This window comes from Phytophthora sojae (genome assembly GCF_000149755.1).
Source record: "Phytophthora sojae unplaced genomic scaffold PHYSOscaffold_2, whole genome shotgun sequence".
Lineage (NCBI taxonomy): Eukaryota > Oomycota > Peronosporomycetes > Peronosporales > Peronosporaceae > Phytophthora > Phytophthora sojae.
Window position 1 is genome coordinate 1,182,625 of NW_009258116.1, and position 21,814 is coordinate 1,204,438.

The 21,814-nt window shown below is 58.2% G+C and overlaps 2 protein-coding genes and 29 non-coding genes across 31 annotated transcripts; 9 read left to right on the top strand and 22 right to left on the bottom strand.

The window, feature by feature from the left end:
• Positions 1 to 183, bottom strand: PHYSODRAFT_486679 (hypothetical protein; the record flags this gene model as incomplete). Its single annotated transcript, XM_009520138.1, has 1 exon — positions 1 to 183. A coding segment is annotated over one exon (183 nt), but the record flags the coding sequence as incomplete, so codon positions are not given.
• Positions 184 to 1,730: 1,547 nt separating this feature from the next.
• Positions 1,731 to 1,803, top strand: PHYSODRAFT_t334. The gene has a single exon. It is a non-coding gene; the product is annotated as a tRNA-Arg (tRNA).
• Positions 1,804 to 2,847: 1,044 nt separating this feature from the next.
• PHYSODRAFT_t335 lies at positions 2,848 to 2,920 on the top strand. The gene has a single exon. It is a non-coding gene; the product is annotated as a tRNA-Val (tRNA).
• A 1,658-nt stretch (positions 2,921 to 4,578) lies between these two features.
• PHYSODRAFT_324389 (hypothetical protein) lies at positions 4,579 to 19,162 on the bottom strand (the record flags this gene model as incomplete). Its single annotated transcript, XM_009520139.1, has 26 exons — positions 4,579 to 4,870; positions 4,959 to 5,000; positions 5,409 to 5,594; positions 6,003 to 6,188; positions 6,597 to 6,782; positions 7,439 to 7,624; positions 8,033 to 8,218; positions 8,627 to 8,812; positions 9,221 to 9,406; positions 9,815 to 10,000; positions 10,409 to 10,594; positions 11,003 to 11,188; positions 11,597 to 11,782; positions 12,191 to 12,376; positions 12,785 to 12,970; positions 13,379 to 13,564; positions 13,973 to 14,158; positions 14,567 to 14,752; positions 15,161 to 15,346; positions 15,755 to 15,940; positions 16,349 to 16,534; positions 16,943 to 17,222; positions 17,293 to 17,411; positions 17,754 to 18,005; positions 18,348 to 18,599; positions 18,942 to 19,162. 26 exons carry the CDS (start codon positions 19,160 to 19,162, stop codon positions 4,579 to 4,581), a joined length of 4,992 nt encoding a protein of 1,663 aa, XP_009518434.1.
• Positions 5,049 to 5,121, bottom strand: PHYSODRAFT_t638. The gene has a single exon. It is a non-coding gene; the product is annotated as a tRNA-Val (tRNA).
• Positions 5,643 to 5,715, bottom strand: PHYSODRAFT_t637. The gene has a single exon. It is a non-coding gene; the product is annotated as a tRNA-Val (tRNA).
• PHYSODRAFT_t636 lies at positions 6,237 to 6,309 on the bottom strand. Its single transcript has one exon. It is a non-coding gene; the product is annotated as a tRNA-Val (tRNA).
• Positions 6,831 to 6,903, bottom strand: PHYSODRAFT_t635. The gene has a single exon. It is a non-coding gene; the product is annotated as a tRNA-Val (tRNA).
• PHYSODRAFT_t634 lies at positions 7,673 to 7,745 on the bottom strand. The gene has a single exon. It is a non-coding gene; the product is annotated as a tRNA-Val (tRNA).
• PHYSODRAFT_t633 lies at positions 8,267 to 8,339 on the bottom strand. The gene has a single exon. It is a non-coding gene; the product is annotated as a tRNA-Val (tRNA).
• PHYSODRAFT_t632 lies at positions 8,861 to 8,933 on the bottom strand. Its single transcript has one exon. It is a non-coding gene; the product is annotated as a tRNA-Val (tRNA).
• Positions 9,455 to 9,527, bottom strand: PHYSODRAFT_t631. Its single transcript has one exon. It is a non-coding gene; the product is annotated as a tRNA-Val (tRNA).
• On the bottom strand, positions 10,049 to 10,121 carry PHYSODRAFT_t630. The gene has a single exon. It is a non-coding gene; the product is annotated as a tRNA-Val (tRNA).
• PHYSODRAFT_t629 lies at positions 10,643 to 10,715 on the bottom strand. The gene has a single exon. It is a non-coding gene; the product is annotated as a tRNA-Val (tRNA).
• On the bottom strand, positions 11,237 to 11,309 carry PHYSODRAFT_t628. The gene has a single exon. It is a non-coding gene; the product is annotated as a tRNA-Val (tRNA).
• On the bottom strand, positions 11,831 to 11,903 carry PHYSODRAFT_t627. The gene has a single exon. It is a non-coding gene; the product is annotated as a tRNA-Val (tRNA).
• PHYSODRAFT_t626 lies at positions 12,425 to 12,497 on the bottom strand. Its single transcript has one exon. It is a non-coding gene; the product is annotated as a tRNA-Val (tRNA).
• PHYSODRAFT_t625 lies at positions 13,019 to 13,091 on the bottom strand. Its single transcript has one exon. It is a non-coding gene; the product is annotated as a tRNA-Val (tRNA).
• PHYSODRAFT_t624 lies at positions 13,613 to 13,685 on the bottom strand. The gene has a single exon. It is a non-coding gene; the product is annotated as a tRNA-Val (tRNA).
• PHYSODRAFT_t623 lies at positions 14,207 to 14,279 on the bottom strand. Its single transcript has one exon. It is a non-coding gene; the product is annotated as a tRNA-Val (tRNA).
• PHYSODRAFT_t622 lies at positions 14,801 to 14,873 on the bottom strand. The gene has a single exon. It is a non-coding gene; the product is annotated as a tRNA-Val (tRNA).
• PHYSODRAFT_t621 lies at positions 15,395 to 15,467 on the bottom strand. The gene has a single exon. It is a non-coding gene; the product is annotated as a tRNA-Val (tRNA).
• PHYSODRAFT_t620 lies at positions 15,989 to 16,061 on the bottom strand. The gene has a single exon. It is a non-coding gene; the product is annotated as a tRNA-Val (tRNA).
• PHYSODRAFT_t619 lies at positions 16,583 to 16,655 on the bottom strand. The gene has a single exon. It is a non-coding gene; the product is annotated as a tRNA-Val (tRNA).
• PHYSODRAFT_t336 lies at positions 17,652 to 17,724 on the top strand. The gene has a single exon. It is a non-coding gene; the product is annotated as a tRNA-Val (tRNA).
• On the top strand, positions 18,246 to 18,318 carry PHYSODRAFT_t337. The gene has a single exon. It is a non-coding gene; the product is annotated as a tRNA-Val (tRNA).
• Positions 18,840 to 18,912, top strand: PHYSODRAFT_t338. The gene has a single exon. It is a non-coding gene; the product is annotated as a tRNA-Val (tRNA).
• A 271-nt stretch (positions 19,163 to 19,433) lies between the features above and the next one.
• PHYSODRAFT_t339 lies at positions 19,434 to 19,506 on the top strand. Its single transcript has one exon. It is a non-coding gene; the product is annotated as a tRNA-Val (tRNA).
• Positions 19,507 to 20,027: 521 nt separating this feature from the next.
• On the top strand, positions 20,028 to 20,100 carry PHYSODRAFT_t340. The gene has a single exon. It is a non-coding gene; the product is annotated as a tRNA-Val (tRNA).
• A 521-nt stretch (positions 20,101 to 20,621) lies between these two features.
• On the top strand, positions 20,622 to 20,694 carry PHYSODRAFT_t341. The gene has a single exon. It is a non-coding gene; the product is annotated as a tRNA-Val (tRNA).
• Positions 20,695 to 21,215: 521 nt separating this feature from the next.
• On the top strand, positions 21,216 to 21,288 carry PHYSODRAFT_t342. The gene has a single exon. It is a non-coding gene; the product is annotated as a tRNA-Val (tRNA).
• The last annotated feature ends 526 nt before the right edge of the window (positions 21,289 to 21,814 follow it).

Consider the following 21,814-nt stretch of genomic DNA (forward strand, 5'->3'; position numbering starts at 1 on the left):
TTAGAAGTACGTGTTATTGTTGCCTTTCTTGATTACTTCTCCGTGGTGTGTCTTCTTTTCGCTCTTCTCATTCATCTTCTGGTAGCGACACATCATTGAGTCGATCAACGAGCAGATTATCTTGGGCTCGATGGACTCCCACGCAGCTTCATTGACAGTACGCAAATCAGCCAGCGTGCTGAACTAGCGGATGTTTCGATAGGCGGGGCGAGGCGGAATGAATCACAGGTTTTCAATTGCGCTCAGGTCGTGGGATCGTGGTGTCTACTCAGCATCTGTAACCTCTGCTCTTCCAAGAACTGCGCTGGTTTTGGACGTATGAATTAACATTCTGTCTCCGTAACAACCCGCACGTTTTCGCCCTTTTTGGATGGCAAGTGTAATTTTCCAGCATTTTTAAATCAGCTTAAATTGGTCTAGCTCAGCGTTTAAAGGAAAGGCCCGATCAAGAAATGGTAGATGTAGCTTTGTAGACTCGCAGCACTGAAAATGGAGGAGATACGATGGATCAAAGAGGTGAGGCCTGATATGTGGCTCGTCAATGAGGCCCTTCGTCGACGGGTATCGCAATCAATGTATGACATTTTGACCACGACCCGTCCAATTTGATCATAAACAGACTAAAATGTAGCCATAATGATCAGAAAAGGCACAGTCCATTTACACATTACGGCGGATTTCGTAGTTCTTTGCCGATTCATAACTTCTACTCGCGCTACGAACGCGAAACTTCACAGTACATCTTGCTATGCTGTAAGCACACTTTGTGTCAAATTTCAGCTCAATCTGAGCTCTTGATCATAGGGCTTGTCATCTGGGGTATGCGGGCAGGCCCGGATACCGTGTGTTAAAGCCTCATCCAGCTGCTAGACGAACTCGATACTGCAGTTGGGGTGCACAAACGGGAGTTAAACTCCGAGACCATGTGGATGAAGTCCTCGGAGTTCTCGCGGCCTATCAAAACGCGATCTAGTTCTTGTCCTTGGCGCTAAACCCGTACACACCATGCACCATGCACAATTCCCGTCCAGTCTAGCGGCGGCAAATTTTCAAGCGGCGGACGCCGAACATCGCGCCAGTAGTGCACAAATTGTCGGGGTCGTCGATGTTCCTTTTTATTTTTTATGAAGATAATCTTCAGTGAGACGTTCGCCATGCATGAGTATGTTCCACGCCCCTATATTCTCCTCTCGATCATGGATGGTGCCACCTAGTTGAGTATCAAGCTTCGCTCGGAGCTGCTTCTGCTTCTCTTCAGCCGTCGAGCCTGGGCTGCTTGTCCTGCAGCGTGTCTTGAACCGGGGCCGTTGTCCGCCTACCTGTTGAGTAAGTATCTGGTCGAGCGGTCTTGCCCGCTTTAGGAGAGCCGCGTTAGAAAAGCTAGAAAAATGTTAGATAGAGCACACAGAATAGTCCGCGAGGGGGGGGGTAGACCTAAAGCGAGGGTGAGGGGCAGTGTAGTAACCCGTGCTATTTGCCATAAGAGGTCATGGATATCGCGCTTGGACAAGCTGGGTGCTATGATTTTACGTGAGTTCGAGTCGTCGTCACGCAGCACACGCCGCATCGCGTCCGTACTTGAGTACTTCATCTGCCGGGAGGTTCCCCTAATGCCTATGCCATCTTGGCACTTGCGGGTCAGCGCAAAGAAATGCAAATCATAAATAGACCGGTACTAGTGTAATTCCGAATTTTACTTTATCGATTTAAATTCCGTACCACATGTAGTAGCGCGGCTGGCGCAATGGATAGCGTATCAGACTTCGAATCTGGGGGTTGCGGGTTCGAGTCTCGCGTCGCGTACTTTTAGGAACTGTTTTGTCTAGCTCGAGGTGTATCATTATTTCATGTCGTAGATCTATGTGTGCTTCAGGTATGAAGCTTTCAGCGATGTATTTTTCTATGCAACACTGCGCGACAAAATGCTTGAGATACTGAATATCTCAACTTCTAGGAGGAATTGTAGGGTGCGAGCTGGATATATTTCTCCAATCAGATTGTTTTAACGTGGCATATGACACGAGCTATGATTTCCCATTGGGTACATAGGCTCCTATACAAATATGTCGAATTTGCACGCGACACGACTTGGAAACACACATTAATCTTGATTAAATTATAGATGCCTGTGACGGAGATTCATACTAACAAAGAACTATACAGGCGTTCGTATTGAAGTTGCCAATACATTGACTTGAAACAAAATGTTTGAAGAAATAAGTGAACGTTTAAGTGCGTCAATTAGTGGATCTTTGGATTTGTTAATGGTTTCTACCAAATAATATACGTATTATGAATCAAATACCATTGTCCATCTTTGGCGTATAAAAAATCCCATAATATCATTCCAAATAGCATACCCTACAAACTCAATCACGCGTCGATAGGATATGATTTTTGCTGGAATTTTACCATTACTGACTATTCCTTACTTGGCGTGCGACCTAATAAGCGTGCATCCTCAATGATCATTCCGCGATGCTGGGTCTCACTTTACGATTTATGAACGATGTATCTTGAAATGGCAACCTGATTAAGGAAGTCCGACTTAGCTACTACATACGTCACAGATACATAGCTGCAGCTTCGATGTACCCATATGAAACCGGTGATTTATTTTTCCTCTCACATACAATGCATCTATCCAATCCCCATTTGTATAAAACACTGTTAAATGGTATACCTGATCATTTCGAAAAAAACTCGGCTTAGAAGGTACACTAATGGAATAATATATCGTATACTGCTTGATAGAATTGTTATTTTGTTTTGTTATTTTGCTGCCGAGCCTCCATTTCAGCTTTGCGCAGACATAGACAATTATGTTGTTGATAAGTAAGTTCATTAATCAGCGTAGTGTAGTGGTTATCACGTCTGCTTTACACGCAGAAGGTCGCCGGTTCGAACCCGGCCGTTGATATTTTCTAGTATTCACTAGTGCTCGTACTTTTTCGGCAGTCAGACTGATTAAACAAAATGTTGTCCCAGTTCTGATGCTTCAAGCAAATACGCAAGGTGCACTTAAAGTAGCATGGATGGAGTAAAATACAAAACAGAGGTCTCTTAAAACCATGTATGTTTTTTTTTGCTGAGTAATAGATCTTTCTAGCGCCAATCTGCTTCCGCTTATCTACTTGCAAAAAATATTATGGTGCTTTGAACGAACTTTGGCATGCGATTAAGGGCTCTAAACCAATGAAAAAATCGTTTCCGGTGATCATATATCGCAGCCTGACTCTAAGTTAAAGTAAGCTAATCACCCGCCAGTCCCAAGCGCGCAGAGCAAGAATGCAGCGGTTGCCACTGCAAGAGTAGGTCGGTTGGCGCTGCACAAAAGAAACAACTGATGAGGTCCCCGATAGATTGGCGCCGACTCCGTGCAGTAAACACTGATTTAGCCGGGGACTCTTTCCCTCGCTCTCTTCGTCGGGGCCTTCGCGTTAAACCAAAGTTGAATTTCAGAGCACGGTATATAGTAGCAGTTGAATTGTTTGGTAGAACGCTGACTTTAAAACTGCTTGCAGCTCTTCCATTTAAAAACGACGATGTTCTTCAATACTGTAGAAGTAGTTTAGTACGATAGATCAATCGAGATCATGATCGACTGGAAAGCAATCACACGAAGCGAGCGAGTTAGAATGTTAGGACCGTAGTATTGTCGTATTTACTCCAGTCATTCAACGAAAGAACACATAACTCAACGTTAACTCGTTGTCTTAGCAGCTATTCTATCTTAAATCGATGAGTTAGTCTTCTACTCTATGATGGACTAATCACCGTGATTTGTTAAAAATAACGAATTACGTCGTTGTTTAGACAGAAAGTATACCAGGCACAATACATTCAGTTGCAGAAGAAACACAAATTAAATTTTTCTGGGCGTTAGAGAGGAAGCAATAATAATCATCTCTCTACTACCCATCCTTTAGACTGATCGCGTTTTTATTAGATTTAAAAGAACGTTGTCCCCATTCCGATCGCCACTCCATATAAAACACCGAGCAAAATTTTTCTACTGTTGCTGCTACAGTGCAGTCATATGAGAAACGACACTGAATTATTATTATGACAGATGCGGTCGCTGCTGTATTTAATTAGTGGCTCGACACCGACCTCTCCAATAGTCTCGGTGAACGATGTTGGAGATAGCTACCCGTAATTAAAACGAATATGCGATCTGTCCCTTGTTTTGAATACGCGATATCCAGGCGGTTTTGCAGCACAGACCACCTAGTCTACTTTCTTTCAATCTAGAAATATATTCAGCGCACTCATATTCTGGCTCTCTTGCAGCAGCTCCGCACATGACGATCCGAGAAACGAATTAGAAACTCTCTTTGATGGACCTTTGCCTATGCGAGTGGAGCTTGTGCAATGCATCTCCAATACCTAGTCGGGTTCACTGACATAAAGTATTTTTTCATAACTAGCTTACATAGTATTCCTGGCGAAAAGCGATCAGACCCTTTAGTCCAACACACAAAACTTTCAAATAGTTTGGCGCTATCACTCTTCAGGAACACCTCAGTATGGCACAAACAAGACCGCCTTTGTTTGGCTGTTATTTACTCTAACTGTTCACTGTTGCTCATACTTTGCTCCTTTTGCCTCCACGCACGCTACCGCGCCGATTCCGGCGCTCCCGGCCGCCTGCGCGGCTCTCCGTCGCCCCCGTTCGCGTCTGCATGCCTTCATCCACCGATCGGACCGCTGGATCGGTCCATTGCCTTGAATGTTATCTTGGCCGACACTTTGGAGGCCCGCCTGGCTGGGCTTCGAGCCCGGTTGCCGCTGCCTTCGTAGTTCTCGCAAGTGGGCGTCCGGTGCGTTGTCGGCCGTGCGCACAAGCCACCACAGCGTCCTCGGTGTCCTGCAGGTCAAACCGAGCTCACAGGACACCAGGACACGAGGCGGCGGCGTAGCCCGGCGGCGGTCAGGGGTGATGCTTGTGTGCAGACGCGAACGGGGGCGACGGAGAGCCGCGCAGGCGGCCGGGAGCGCTGGAATCGGCGCGGTAGCGTGCGTGGAGGCAAAAGGAGCAAAGAAGATATCAGAGGAGGGGAGCGAACCCTCGATCTCGAGCGTGTGAAGCTCGCGTCCTAACCACTAGACGACACTGACACGTTCGACTACTCACAACACAAAAACAACACAAAATTCACCCTACACGCTCCTACACACAACACACAAGCACACACGCTTGCGCTTGCGCCACGCCTACACATACTCCTCGCTCGCCAAACCGCCCTGCCGCACCCGCGCATTCGACCGCATCGACTACCAAAGCATCACCCCTGACCGCCGCCGGGCTACGCCGCCGCCTCGTGTCCTGGTGTCCTGTGAGCTCGGTTTGACCTGCAGGACACCGAGGACGCTGTGGTGGCTTGTGCGCATGGCCGACAACGCACCGGACGCCCACTTGCGAGAACCACGAAGACAGCCGCAACCGGGCTCGAAGCCCAGCCAGGCGGGCCTCCAAAGTGTCGGCCAAGATAACATTCAAGGCAATGGACCGATCCAGCGGTCCGATCGGTGGATGAAGGCATGCAGACGCGAACGGGGGCGACGGAGAGCCGCGCAGGCGGCCGGGAGCGCTGGAATCGGCGCGGTAGCGTGCGTGGAGGCAAAAGGAGCAAAGAAGATATCAGAGGAGGGGATCGAACCCTCGATCTCGAGCGTGTGAAGCTCGCGTCCTAACCACTAGACGACACTGACACGTTCGACTACTCACAACACAAAAACAACACAAAATTCACCCTACACGCTCCTACACACAACACACAAGCACACACGCTTGCGCTTGCGCCACGCCTACACATACTCCTCGCTCGCCAAACCGCCCTGCCGCACCCGCGCATTCGACCGCATCGACTACCAAAGCATCACCCCTGACCGCCGCCGGGCTACGCCGCCGCCTCGTGTCCTGGTGTCCTGTGAGCTCGGTTTGACCTGCAGGACACCGAGGACGCTGTGGTGGCTTGTGCGCATGGCCGACAACGCACCGGACGCCCACTTGCGAGAACCACGAAGACAGCCGCAACCGGGCTCGAAGCCCAGCCAGGCGGGCCTCCAAAGTGTCGGCCAAGATAACATTCAAGGCAATGGACCGATCCAGCGGTCCGATCGGTGGATGAAGGCATGCAGACGCGAACGGGGGCGACGGAGAGCCGCGCAGGCGGCCGGGAGCGCTGGAATCGGCGCGGTAGCGTGCGTGGAGGCAAAAGGAGCAAAGAAGATATCAGAGGAGGGGATCGAACCCTCGATCTCGAGCGTGTGAAGCTCGCGTCCTAACCACTAGACGACACTGACACGTTCGACTACTCACAACACAAAAACAACACAAAATTCACCCTACACGCTCCTACACACAACACACAAGCACACACGCTTGCGCTTGCGCCACGCCTACACATACTCCTCGCTCGCCAAACCGCCCTGCCGCACCCGCGCATTCGACCGCATCGACTACCAAAGCATCACCCCTGACCGCCGCCGGGCTACGCCGCCGCCTCGTGTCCTGGTGTCCTGTGAGCTCGGTTTGACCTGCAGGACACCGAGGACGCTGTGGTGGCTTGTGCGCATGGCCGACAACGCACCGGACGCCCACTTGCGAGAACCACGAAGACAGCCGCAACCGGGCTCGAAGCCCAGCCAGGCGGGCCTCCAAAGTGTCGGCCAAGATAACATTCAAGGCAATGGACCGATCCAGCGGTCCGATCGGTGGATGAAGGCATGCAGACGCGAACGGGGGCGACGGAGAGCCGCGCAGGCGGCCGGGAGCGCTGGAATCGGCGCGGTAGCGTGCGTGGAGGCAAAAGGAGCAAAGAAGATATCAGAGGAGGGGATCGAACCCTCGATCTCGAGCGTGTGAAGCTCGCGTCCTAACCACTAGACGACACTGACACGTTCGACTACTCACAACACAAAAACAACACAAAATTCACCCTACACGCTCCTACACACAACACACAAGCACACACGCTTGCGCTTGCGCCACGCCAACACATACTCCTCGCTCGCCAAACCGCCCTGCCGCACCCGCGCATTCGACCGCATCGACTACCAAAGCATCACCCCTGACCGCCGCCGGGCTACGCCGCCGCCTCGTGTCCTGGTGTCCTGTGAGCTCGGTTTGACTAGACGACACTGACACGTTCGACTACTCACAACACAAAAACAACACAAAATTCACCCTACACGCTCCTACACACAACACACAAGCACACGCGCTTGCGCTTGCGCCACGCCTACACATACTCCTCGCTCGCCAAACCGCCCTGCCGCACCCGCGCATTCGACCGCATCGACTACCAAAGCATCACCCCTGACCGCCGCCGGGCTACGCCGCCGCCTCGTGTCCTGGTGTCCTGTGAGCTCGGTTTGACCTGCAGGACACCGAGGACGCTGTGGTGGCTTGTGCGCATGGCCGACAACGCACCGGACGCCCACTTGCGAGAACCACGAAGACAGCCGCAACCGGGCTCGAAGCCCAGCCAGGCGGGCCTCCAAAGTGTCGGCCAAGATAACATTCAAGGCAATGGACCGATCCAGCGGTCCGATCGGTGGATGAAGGCATGCAGACGCGAACGGGGGCGACGGAGAGCCGCGCAGGCGGCCGGGAGCGCTGGAATCGGCGCGGTAGCGTGTGTGGAGGCAAAAGGAGCAAAGAAGATATCAGAGGAGGGGATCGAACCCTCGATCTCGAGCGTGTGAAGCTCGCGTCCTAACCACTAGACGACACTGACACGTTCGACTACTCACAACACAAAAACAACACAAAATTCACCCTACACGCTCCTACACACAACACACAAGCACACGCGCTTGCGCTTGCGCCACGCCTACACATACTCCTCGCTCGCCAAACCGCCCTGCCGCACCCGCGCATTCGACCGCATCGACTACCAAAGCATCACCCCTGACCGCCGCCGGGCTACGCCGCCGCCTCGTGTCCTGGTGTCCTGTGAGCTCGGTTTGACCTGCAGGACACCGAGGACGCTGTGGTGGCTTGTGCGCATGGCCGACAACGCACCGGACGCCCACTTGCGAGAACCACGAAGGCAGCCGCAACCGGGCTCGAAGCCCAGCCAGGCGGGCCTCCAAAGTGTCGGCCAAGATAACATTCAAGGCAATGGACCGATCCAGCGGTCCGATCGGTGGATGAAGGCATGCAGACGCGAACGGGGGCGACGGAGAGCCGCGCAGGCGGCCGGGAGCGCTGGAATCGGCGCGGTAGCGTGCGTGGAGGCAAAAGGAGCAAAGAAGATATCAGAGGAGGGGAGCGAACCCTCGATCTCGAGCGTGTGAAGCTCGCGTCCTAACCACTAGACGACACTGACACGTTCGACTACTCACAACACAAAAACAACACAAAATTCACCCTACACGCTCCTACACACAACACACAAGCACACACGCTTGCGCTTGCGCCACGCCTACACATACTCCTCGCTCGCCAAACCGCCCTGCCGCACCCGCGCATTCGACCGCATCGACTACCAAAGCATCACCCCTGACCGCCGCCGGGCTACGCCGCCGCCTCGTGTCCTGGTGTCCTGTGAGCTCGGTTTGACCTGCAGGACACCGAGGACGCTGTGGTGGCTTGTGCGCACGGCCGACAACGCACCGGACGCCCACTTGCGAGAACCACGAAGACAGCCGCAACCGGGCTCGAAGCCCAGCCAGGCGGGCCTCCAAAGTGTCGGCCAAGATAACATTCAAGGCAATGGACCGATCCAGCGGTCCGATCGGTGGATGAAGGCATGCAGACGCGAACGGGGGCGACGGAGAGCCGCGCAGGCGGCCGGGAGCGCTGGAATCGGCGCGGTAGCGTGCGTGGAGGCAAAAGGAGCAAAGAAGATATCAGAGGAGGGGATCGAACCCTCGATCTCGAGCGTGTGAAGCTCGCGTCCTAACCACTAGACGACACTGACACGTTCGACTACTCACAACACAAAAACAACACAAAATTCACCCTACACGCTCCTACACACAACACACAAGCACACACGCTTGCGCTTGCGCCACGCCTACACATACTCCTCGCTCGCCAAACCGCCCTGCCGCACCCGCGCATTCGACCGCATCGACTACCAAAGCATCACCCCTGACCGCCGCCGGGCTACGCCGCCGCCTCGTGTCCTGGTGTCCTGTGAGCTCGGTTTGACCTGCAGGACACCGAGGACGCTGTGGTGGCTTGTGCGCATGGCCGACAACGCACCGGACGCCCACTTGCGAGAACCACGAAGACAGCCGCAACCGGGCTCGAAGCCCAGCCAGGCGGGCCTCCAAAGTGTCGGCCAAGATAACATTCAAGGCAATGGACCGATCCAGCGGTCCGATCGGTGGATGAAGGCATGCAGACGCGAACGGGGGCGACGGAGAGCCGCGCAGGCGGCCGGGAGCGCTGGAATCGGCGCGGTAGCGTGCGTGGAGGCAAAAGGAGCAAAGAAGATATCAGAGGAGGGGATCGAACCCTCGATCTCGAGCGTGTGAAGCTCGCGTCCTAACCACTAGACGACACTGACACGTTCGACTACTCACAACACAAAAACAACACAAAATTCACCCTACACGCTCCTACACACAACACACAAGCACACACGCTTGCGCTTGCGCCACGCCTACACATACTCCTCGCTCGCCAAACCGCCCTGCCGCACCCGCGCATTCGACCGCATCGACTACCAAAGCATCACCCCTGACCGCCGCCGGGCTACGCCGCCGCCTCGTGTCCTGGTGTCCTGTGAGCTCGGTTTGACCTGCAGGACACCGAGGACGCTGTGGTGGCTTGTGCGCACGGCCGACAACGCACCGGACGCCCACTTGCGAGAACCACGAAGACAGCCGCAACCGGGCTCGAAGCCCAGCCAGGCGGGCCTCCAAAGTGTCGGCCAAGATAACATTCAAGGCAATGGACCGATCCAGCGGTCCGATCGGTGGATGAAGGCATGCAGACGCGAACGGGGGCGACGGAGAGCCGCGCAGGCGGCCGGGAGCGCTGGAATCGGCGCGGTAGCGTGCGTGGAGGCAAAAGGAGCAAAGAAGATATCAGAGGAGGGGATCGAACCCTCGATCTCGAGCGTGTGAAGCTCGCGTCCTAACCACTAGACGACACTGACACGTTCGACTACTCACAACACAAAAACAACACAAAATTCACCCTACACGCTCCTACACACAACACACAAGCACACACGCTTGCGCTTGCGCCACGCCTACACATACTCCTCGCTCGCCAAACCGCCCTGCCGCACCCGCGCATTCAACCGCATCGACTACCAAAGCATCACCCCTGACCGCCGCCGGGCTACGCCGCCGCCTCGTGTCCTGGTGTCCTGTGAGCTCGGTTTGACCTGCAGGACACCGAGGACGCTGTGGTGGCTTGTGCGCACGGCCGACAACGCACCGGACGCCCACTTGCGAGAACCACGAAGACAGCCGCAACCGGGCTCGAAGCCCAGCCAGGCGGGCCTCCAAAGTGTCGGCCAAGATAACATTCAAGGCAATGGACCGATCCAGCGGTCCGATCGGTGGATGAAGGCATGCAGACGCGAACGGGGGCGACGGAGAGCCGCGCAGGCGGCCGGGAGCGCTGGAATCGGCGCGGTAGCGTGCGTGGAGGCAAAAGGAGCAAAGAAGATATCAGAGGAGGGGATCGAACCCTCGATCTCGAGCGTGTGAAGCTCGCGTCCTAACCACTAGACGACACTGACACGTTCGACTACTCACAACACAAAAACAACACAAAATTCACCCTACACGCTCCTACACACAACACACAAGCACACACGCTTGCGCTTGCGCCACGCCTACACATACTCCTCGCTCGCCAAACCGCCCTGCCGCACCCGCGCATTCGACCGCATCGACTACCAAAGCATCACCCCTGACCGCCGCCGGGCTACGCCGCCGCCTCGTGTCCTGGTGTCCTGTGAGCTCGGTTTGACCTGCAGGACACCGAGGACGCTGTGGTGGCTTGTGCGCACGGCCGACAACGCACCGGACGCCCACTTGCGAGAACCACGAAGACAGCCGCAACCGGGCTCGAAGCCCAGCCAGGCGGGCCTCCAAAGTGTCGGCCAAGATAACATTCAAGGCAATGGACCGATCCAGCGGTCCGATCGGTGGATGAAGGCATGCAGACGCGAACGGGGGCGACGGAGAGCCGCGCAGGCGGCCGGGAGCGCTGGAATCGGCGCGGTAGCGTGCGTGGAGGCAAAAGGAGCAAAGAAGATATCAGAGGAGGGGATCGAACCCTCGATCTCGAGCGTGTGAAGCTCGCGTCCTAACCACTAGACGACACTGACACGTTCGACTACTCACAACACAAAAACAACACAAAATTCACCCTACACGCTCCTACACACAACACACAAGCACACACGCTTGCGCTTGCGCCACGCCTACACATACTCCTCGCTCGCCAAACCGCCCTGCCGCACCCGCGCATTCGACCGCATCGACTACCAAAGCATCACCCCTGACCGCCGCCGGGCTACGCCGCCGCCTCGTGTCCTGGTGTCCTGTGAGCTCGGTTTGACCTGCAGGACACCGAGGACGCTGTGGTGGCTTGTGCGCACGGCCGACAACGCACCGGACGCCCACTTGCGAGAACCACGAAGACAGCCGCAACCGGGCTCGAAGCCCAGCCAGGCGGGCCTCCAAAGTGTCGGCCAAGATAACATTCAAGGCAATGGACCGATCCAGCGGTCCGATCGGTGGATGAAGGCATGCAGACGCGAACGGGGGCGACGGAGAGCCGCGCAGGCGGCCGGGAGCGCTGGAATCGGCGCGGTAGCGTGCGTGGAGGCAAAAGGAGCAAAGAAGATATCAGAGGAGGGGAGCGAACCCTCGATCTCGAGCGTGTGAAGCTCGCGTCCTAACCACTAGACGACACTGACACGTTCGACTACTCACAACACAAAAACAACACAAAATTCACCCTACACGCTCCTACACACAACACACAAGCACACACGCTTGCGCTTGCGCCACGCCTACACATACTCCTCGCTCGCCAAACCGCCCTGCCGCACCCGCGCATTCGACCGCATCGACTACCAAAGCATCACCCCTGACCGCCGCCGGGCTACACCGCCGCCTCGTGTCCTGGTGTCCTGTGAGCTCGGTTTGACCTGCAGGACACCGAGGACGCTGTGGTGGCTTGTGCGCATGGCCGACAACGCACCGGACGCCCACTTGCGAGAACCACGAAGACAGCCGCAACCGGGCTCGAAGCCCAGCCAGGCGGGCCTCCAAAGTGTCGGCCAAGATAACATTCAAGGCAATGGACCGATCCAGCGGTCCGATCGGTGGATGAAGGCATGCAGACGCGAACGGGGGCGACGGAGAGCCGCGCAGGCGGCCGGGAGCGCTGGAATCGGCGCGGTAGCGTGCGTGGAGGCAAAAGGAGCAAAGAAGATATCAGAGGAGGGGAGCGAACCCTCGATCTCGAGCGTGTGAAGCTCGCGTCCTAACCACTAGACGACACTGACACGTTCGACTACTCACAACACAAAAACAACACAAAATTCACCCTACACGCTCCTACACACAACACACAAGCACACACGCTTGCGCTTGCGCCACGCCTACACATACTCCTCGCTCGCCAAACCGCCCTGCCGCACTCGCGCATTCGACCGCATCGACTACCAAAGCATCACCCCTGACCGCCGCCGGGCTACGCCGCCGCCTCGTGTCCTGGTGTCCTGTGAGCTCGGTTTGACCTGCAGGACACCGAGGACGCTGTGGTGGCTTGTGCGCATGGCCGACAACGCACCGGACGCCCACTTGCGAGAACCACGAAGGCAGCCGCAACCGGGCTCGAAGCCCAGCCAGGCGGGCCTCCAAAGTGTCGGCCAAGATAACATTCAAGGCAATGGACCGATCCAGCGGTCCGATCGGTGGATGAAGGCATGCAGACGCGAACGGGGGCGACGGAGAGCCGCGCAGGCGGCCGGGAGCGCTGGAATCGGCGCGGTAGCGTGCGTGGAGGCAAAAGGAGCAAAGAAGATATCAGAGGAGGGGAGCGAACCCTCGATCTCGAGCGTGTGAAGCTCGCGTCCTAACCACTAGACGACACTGACACGTTCGACTACTCACAACACAAAAACAACACAAAATTCACCCTACACGCTCCTACACACAACACACAAGCACACACGCTTGCGCTTGCGCCACGCCTACACATACTCCTCGCTCGCCAAACCGCCCTGCCGCACCCGCGCATTCGACCGCATCGACTACCAAAGCATCACCCCTGACCGCCGCCGGGCTACGCCGCCGCCTCGTGTCCTGGTGTCCTGTGAGCTCGGTTTGACCTGCAGGACACCGAGGACGCTGTGGTGGCTTGTGCGCATGGCCGACAACGCACCGGACGCCCACTTGCGAGAACCACGAAGACAGCCGCAACCGGGCTCGAAGCCCAGCCAGGCGGGCCTCCAAAGTGTCGGCCAAGATAACATTCAAGGCAATGGACCGATCCAGCGGTCCGATCGGTGGATGAAGGCATGCAGACGCGAACGGGGGCGACGGAGAGCCGCGCAGGCGGCCGGGAGCGCTGGAATCGGCGCGGTAGCGTGTGTGGAGGCAAAAGGAGCAAAGAAGATATCAGAGGAGGGGAGCGAACCCTCGATCTCGAGCGTGTGAAGCTCGCGTCCTAACCACTAGACGACACTGACACGTTCGACTACTCACAACACAAAAACAACACAAAATTCACCCTACACGCTCCTACACACAACACACAAGCACACACGCTTGCGCTTGCGCCACGCCTACACATACTCCTCGCTCGCCAAACCGCCCTGCCGCACCCGCGCATTCGACCGCATCGACTACCAAAGCATCACCCCTGACCGCCGCCGGGCTACGCCGCCGCCTCGTGTCCTGGTGTCCTGTGAGCTCGGTTTGACCTGCAGGACACCGAGGACGCTGTGGTGGCTTGTGCGCACGGCCGACAACGCACCGGACGCCCACTTGCGAGAACCACGAAGACAGCCGCAACCGGGCTCGAAGCCCAGCCAGGCGGGCCTCCAAAGTGTCGGCCAAGATAACATTCAAGGCAATGGACCGATCCAGCGGTCCGATCGGTGGATGAAGGCATGCAGACGCGAACGGGGGCGACGGAGAGCCGCGCAGGCGGCCGGGAGCGCTGGAATCGGCGCGGTAGCGTGCGTGGAGGCAAAAGGAGCAAAGAAGATATCAGAGGAGGGGATCGAACCCTCGATCTCGAGCGTGTGAAGCTCGCGTCCTAACCACTAGACGACACTGACACGTTCGACTACTCACAACACAAAAACAACACAAAATTCACCCTACACGCTCCTACACACAACACACAAGCACACACGCTTGCGCTTGCGCCACGCCTACACATACTCCTCGCTCGCCAAACCGCCCTGCCGCACCCGCGCATTCGACCGCATCGACTACCAAAGCATCACCCCTGACCGCCGCCGGGCTACGCCGCCGCCTCGTGTCCTGGTGTCCTGTGAGCTCGGTTTGACCTGCAGGACACCGAGGACGCTGTGGTGGCTTGTGCGCACGGCCGACAACGCACCGGACGCCCACTTGCGAGAACCACGAAGACAGCCGCAACCGGGCTCGAAGCCCAGCCAGGCGGGCCTCCAAAGTGTCGGCCAAGATAACATTCAAGGCAATGGACCGATCCAGCGGTCCGATCGGAGGATGAAGGCATGCAGACGCGAACGGGGGCGACGGAGAGCCGCGCAGGCGGCCGGGAGCGCTGGAATCGGCGCGGTAGCGTGCGTGGAGGCAAAAGGAGCAAAGAAGATATCAGAGGAGGGGATCGAACCCTCGATCTCGAGCGTGTGAAGCTCGCGTCCTAACCACTAGACGACACTGACACGTTCGACTACTCACAACACAAAAACAACACAAAATTCACCCTACACGCTCCTACACACAACACACAAGCACACACGCTTGCGCTTGCGCCACGCCTACACATACTCCTCGCTCGCCAAACCGCCCTGCCGCACCCGCGCATTCGACCGCATCGACTACCAAAGCATCACCCCTGACCGCCGCCGGGCTACGCCGCCGCCTCGTGTCCTGGTGTCCTGTGAGCTCGGTTTGACCTGCAGGACACCGAGGACGCTGTGGTGGCTTGTGCGCACGGCCGACAACGCACCGGACGCCCACTTGCGAGAACCACGAAGACAGCCGCAACCGGGCTCGAAGCCCAGCCAGGCGGGCCTCCAAAGTGTCGGCCAAGATAACATTCAAGGCAATGGACCGATCCAGCGGTCCGATCGGAGGATGAAGGCATGCAGACGCGAACGGGGGCGACGGAGAGCCGCGCAGGCGGCCGGGAGCGCTGGAATCGGCGCGGTAGCGTGCGTGGAGGCAAAAGGAGCAAAGAAGATATCAGAGGAGGGGATCGAACCCTCGATCTCGAGCGTGTGAAGCTCGCGTCCTAACCACTAGACGACACTGACACGTTCGACTACTCACAACACAAAAACAACACAAAATTCACCCTACACGCTCCTACACACAACACACAAGCACACACGCTTGCGCTTGCGCCACGCCTACACATACTCCTCGCTCGCCAAACCGCCCTGCCGCACCCGCGCATTCGACCGCATCGACTACCAAAGCATCACCCCTGACCGCCGCCGGGCTACGCCGCCGCCTCGTGTCCTGGTGTCCTGTGAGCTCGGTTTGACCTGCAGGACACCGAGGACGCTGTGGTGGCTTGTGCGCACGGCCGACAACGCACCGGACGCCCACTTGCGAGAACCACGAAGACAGCCGCAACCGGGCTCGAAGCCCAGCCAGGCGGGCCTCCAAAGTGTCGGCCAAGATAACATTCAAGGCAATGGACCGATCCAGCGGTCCGATCGGTGGATGAAGGCATGCAGACGCGAACGGGGGCGACGGAGAGCCGCGCAGGCGGCCGGGAGCGCTGGAATCGGCGCGGTAGCGTGCGTGGAGGCAAAAGGAGTAAAGAAGATATCAGAGGAGGGGATCGAACCCTCGATCTCGAGCGTGTGAAGCTCGCGTCCTAACCACTAGACGACACTGACACGTTCGACTACTCACAACACAAAAACAACACAAAAGTCACCCTACACGCTCCTACACACAACACACAAGCACACGCGCTTGCGCTTGCGCCACGCCTACACATACTCCTCGCTCGCCAAACCGCCCTGCCGCACCCGCGCATTCGACCGCATCGACTACCAAAGCATCACCCCTGACCGCCGCCGGGCTACGCCGCCGCCTCGTGTCCTGGTGTCCTGTGAGCTCGGTTTGACCTGCAGGACACCGAGGACGCTGTGGTGGCTTGTGCGCATGGCCGACAACGCACCGGACGCCCACTTGCGAGAACCACGAAGACAGCCGCAACCGGGCTCGAAGCCCAGCCAGGCGGGCCTCCAAAGTGTCGGCCAAGATAACATTCAAGGCAATGGACCGATCCAGCGGTCCGATCGGTGGATGAAGGCATGCAGACGCGAACGGGGGCGACGGAGAGCCGCGCAGGCGGCCGGGAGCGCTGGAATCGGCGCGGTAGCGTGCGTGGAGGCAAAAGGAGTAAAGAAGATATCAGAGGAGGGGATCGAACCCTCGATCTCGAGCGTGTGAAGCTCGCGTCCTAACCACTAGACGACACTGACACGTTCGACTACTCACAACACAAAAACAACACAAAAGTCACCCTACACGCTCCTACACACAACACACAAGCACACGCGCTTGCGCTTGCGCCACGCCTACACATACTCCTCGCTCGCCAAACCGCCCTGCCGCACCCGCGCATTCGACCGCATCGACTACCAAAGCATCACCCCTGACCGCCGCCGGGCTACGCCGCCGCCTCGTGTCCTGGTGTCCTGTGAGCTCGGTTTGACCTGCAGGACACCGAGGACGCTGTGGTGGCTTGTGCGCATGGCCGACAACGCACCGGACGCCCACTTGCGAGAACCACGAAGACAGCCGCAACCGGGCTCGAAGCCCAGCCAGGCGGGCCTCCAAAGTGTCGGCCAAGATAACATTCAAGGCAATGGACCGATCCAGCGGTCCGATCGGTGGATGAAGGCATGCAGACGCGAACGGGGGCGACGGAGAGCCGCGCAGGCGGCCGGGAGCGCTGGAATCGGCGCGGTAGCGTGTGGGAGGCAAAAGGAGCTTCCAGCACTGACGTCCCGGCCGCCTGCGCGGCTCTCCGTCGCCCCCGTTCGCGTCTGCATGCCTTCATCCACCGATCGGACCGCTGGATCGGTCCATTGCCTTGAATGTTATCTTGGCCGACACTTTGGAGGCCCGCCTGGCTGGGCTTCGAGCCCGGTTGCGGCTGTCTTCGTGGTTCTCGCAAGTGGGCGTCCGGTGCGTTGTCGGCCATGCGCACAAGCCACCACAGCGTCCTCGGTGTCCTGCAGGTCAAACCGAGCTCACAGGACACCAGGACACGAGGCGGCGGCGTAGCCCGGCGGCGGTCAGGGGTGATGCTTTGGTAGTCGATGCGGTCGAATGCGCGGGTGCGGCAGGGCGGTTTGGCGAGTGAGGAGTATGTGTAGGCGTGGCGCAAGCGCAAGCGTGTGTGCTTGTGTGTTGTGTGTAGGAGCGTGTAGGGTGAATTTTGTGTTGTTTTTGTGTTGTGAGTAGTCGAACGTGTCAGTGTCGTCTAGTGGTTAGGACGCGAGCTTCACACGCTCGAGATCGAGGGTTCGATCCCCTCCTCTGATATCTTCTTTGCTCCTTTTGCCTCCACGCACGCTACCGCGCCGATTCCAGCGCTCCCGGCCGCCTGCGCGGCTCTCCGTCGCCCCCGTTCGCGTCTGCATGCCTTCATCCACCGATCGGACCGCTGGATCGGTCCATTGCCTTGAATGTTATCTTGGCCGACACTTTGGAGGCCCGCCTGGCTGGGCTTCGAGCCCGGTTGCGGCTGTCTTCGTGGTTCTCGCAAGTGGGCGTCCGGTGCGTTGTCGGCCATGCGCACAAGCCACCACAGCGTCCTCGGTGTCCTGCAGGTCAAACCGAGCTCACAGGACACCAGGACACGAGGCGGCGGCGTAGCCCGGCGGCGGTCAGGGGTGATGCTTTGGTAGTCGATGCGGTCGAATGCGCGGGTGCGGCAGGGCGGTTTGGCGAGCGAGGAGTATGTGTAGGCGTGGCGCAAGCGCAAGCGTGTGTGCTTGTGTGTTGTGTGTAGGAGCGTGTAGGGTGAATTTTGTGTTGTTTTTGTGTTGTGAGTAGTCGAACGTGTCAGTGTCGTCTAGTGGTTAGGACGCGAGCTTCACACGCTCGAGATCGAGGGTTCGATCCCCTCCTCTGATATCTTCTTTGCTCCTTTTGCCTCCACGCACGCTACCGCGCCGATTCCAGCGCTCCCGGCCGCCTGCGCGGCTCTCCGTCGCCCCCGTTCGCGTCTGCATGCCTTCATCCTCCGATCGGACCGCTGGATCGGTCCATTGCCTTGAATGTTATCTTGGCCGACACTTTGGAGGCCCGCCTGGCTGGGCTTCGAGCCCGGTTGCGGCTGTCTTCGTGGTTCTCGCAAGTGGGCGTCCGGTGCGTTGTCGGCCGTGCGCACAAGCCACCACAGCGTCCTCGGTGTCCTGCAGGTCAAACCGAGCTCACAGGACACCAGGACACGAGGCGGCGGCGTAGCCCGGCGGCGGTCAGGGGTGATGCTTTGGTAGTCGATGCGGTCGAATGCGCGGGTGCGGCAGGGCGGTTTGGCGAGCGAGGAGTATGTGTAGGCGTGGCGCAAGCGCAAGCGTGTGTGCTTGTGTGTTGTGTGTAGGAGCGTGTAGGGTGAATTTTGTGTTGTTTTTGTGTTGTGAGTAGTCGAACGTGTCAGTGTCGTCTAGTGGTTAGGACGCGAGCTTCACACGCTCGAGATCGAGGGTTCGATCCCCTCCTCTGATATCTTCTTTGCTCCTTTTGCCTCCACGCACGCTACCGCGCCGATTCCAGCGCTCCCGGCCGCCTGCGCGGCTCTCCGTCGCCCCCGTTCGCGTCTGCATGCCTTCATCCACCGATCGGACCGCTGGATCGGTCCATTGCCTTGAATGTTATCTTGGCCGACACTTTGGAGGCCCGCCTGGCTGGGCTTCGAGCCCGGTTGCGGCTGTCTTCGTGGTTCTCGCAAGTGGGCGTCCGGTGCGTTGTCGGCCATGCGCACAAGCCACCACAGCGTCCTCGGTGTCCTGCAGGTCAAACCGAGCTCACAGGACACCAGGACACGAGGCGGCGGCGTAGCCCGGCGGTGGTCAGGGGTGATGCTTTGGTAGTCGATGCGGTCGAATGCGCGGGTGCGGCAGGGCGGTTTGGCGAGCGAGGAGTATGTGTAGGCGTGGCGCAAGCGCAAGCGTGTGTGCTTGTGTGTTGTGTGTAGGAGCGTGTAGGGTGAATTTTGTGTTGTTTTTGTGTTGTGAGTAGTCGAACGTGTCAGTGTCGTCTAGTGGTTAGGACGCGAGCTTCACACGCTCGAGATCGAGGGTTCGATCCCCTCCTCTGATATCTTCTTTGCTCCTTTTGCCTCCACGCACGCTACCGCGCCGATTCCAGCGCTCCCGGCCGCCTGCGCGGCTCTCCGTCGCCCCCGTTCGCGTCTGCATGCCTTCATCCACCGATCGGACCGCTGGATCGGTCCATTGCCTTGAATGTTATCTTGGCCGACACTTTGGAGGCCCGCCTGGCTGGGCTTCGAGCCCGGTTGCGGCTGTCTTCGTGGTTCTCGCAAGTGGGCGTCCGGTGCGTTGTCGGCCGTGCGCACAAGCCACCACAGCGTCCTCGGTGTCCTGCAGGTCAAACCGAGCTCACAGGACACCAGGACACGAGGCGGCGGCGTAGCCCGGCGGCGGTCAGGGGTGATGCTTTGGTAGTCGATGCGGTCGAATGCGCGGGTGCGGCAGGGCGGTTTGGCGAGCGAGGAGTATGTGTAGGCGTGGCGCAAGCGCAAGCGTGTGTGCTTGTGTGTTGTGTGTAGGAGCGTGTAGGGTGAATTTTGTGTTGTTTTTGTGTTGTGAGTAGTCGAACGTGTCAGTGTCGTCTAGTGGTTAGGACGCGAGCTTCACACGCTCGAGATCGAGGGTTCGATCCCCTCCTCTGATATCTTCTTTGCTCCTTTTGCCTCCACGCACGCTACCGCGCCGATTCCAGCGCTCCCGGCCGCCTGCGCGGCTCTCCGTCGCCCCCGTTCGCGTCTGCATGCCTTCATCCTCCGATCGGACCGCTGGATCGGTCCATTGCCTTGAATGTTATCTTGGCCGACACTTTGGAGGCCCGCCTGGCTGGGCTTCGAGCCCGGTTGCGGCTGTCTTCGTGGTTCTCGCAAGTGGGCGTCCGGTGCGTTGTCGGCCGTGCGCACAAGCCACCACAGCGTCCTCGGTGTCCTGCAGGTCAAACCGAGCTCACAGGACACCAGGACACGAGGCGGCGGCGTAGCCCGGCGGCGGTCAGGGGTGATGCTTTGGTAGTCGATGCGGTCGAATGCGCGGGTGCGGCAGGGCGGTTTGGCGAGCGAGGAGTATGTGTAGGCGTGGCGCAAGCGCAAGCGTGTGTGCTTGTGTGTTGTGTGTAGGAGCGTGTAGGGTGAATTTTGTGTTGTTTTTGTGTTGTGAGTAGTCGAACGTGTCAGTGTCGTCTAGTGGTTAGGACGCGAGCTTCACACGCTCGAGATCGAGGGTTCGATCCCCTCCTCTGATATCTTCTTTGCTCCTTTTGCCTCCACGCACGCTACCGCGCCGATTCCAGCGCTCCCGGCCGCCTGCGCGGCTCTCCGTCGCCCCCGTTCGCGTCTGCATGCCTTCATCCACCGATCGGACCGCTGGATCGGTCCATTGCCTTGAATGTTATCTTGGCCGACACTTTGGAGGCCCGCCTGGCTGGGCTTCGAGCCCGGTTGCGGCTGTCTTCGTGGTTCTCGCAAGTGGGCGTCCGGTGCGTTGTCGGCCGTGCGCACAAGCCACCACAGCGTCCTCGGTGTCCTGCAGGTCAAACCGAGCTCACAGGACACCAGGACACGAGGCGGCGGCGTAGCCCGGCGGCGGTCAGGGGTGATGCTTTGGTAGTCGATGCGGTCGAATGCGCGGGTGCGGCAGGGCGGTTTGGCGAGCGAGGAGTATGTGTAGGCGTGGCGCAAGCGCAAGCGTGTGTGCTTGTGTGTTGTGTGTAGGAGCGTGTAGGGTGAATTTTGTGTTGTTTTTGTGTTGTGAGTAGTCGAACGTGTCAGTGTCGTCTAGTGGTTAGGACGCGAGCTTCACACGCTCGAGATCGAGGGTTCGATCCCCTCCTCTGATATCTTCTTTGCTCCTTTTGCCTCCACGCACGCTACCGCGCCGATTCCAGCGCTCCCGGCCGCCTGCGCGGCTCTCCGTCGCCCCCGTTCGCGTCTGCATGCCTTCATCCACCGATCGGACCGCTGGATCGGTCCATTGCCTTGAATGTTATCTTGGCCGACACTTTGGAGGCCCGCCTGGCTGGGCTTCGAGCCCGGTTGCGGCTGTCTTCGTGGTTCTCGCAAGTGGGCGTCCGGTGCGTTGTCGGCCGTGCGCACAAGCCACCACAGCGTCCTCGGTGTCCTGCAGGTCAAACCGAGCTCACAGGACACCAGGACACGAGGCGGCGGCGTAGCCCGGCGGCGGTCAGGGGTGATGCTTTGGTAGTCGATGCGGTCGAATGCGCGGGTGCGGCAGGGCGGTTTGGCGAGCGAGGAGTATGTGTAGGCGTGGCGCAAGCGCAAGCGTGTGTGCTTGTGTGTTGTGTGTAGGAGCGTGTAGGGTGAATTTTGTGTTGTTTTTGTGTTGTGAGTAGTCGAACGTGTCAG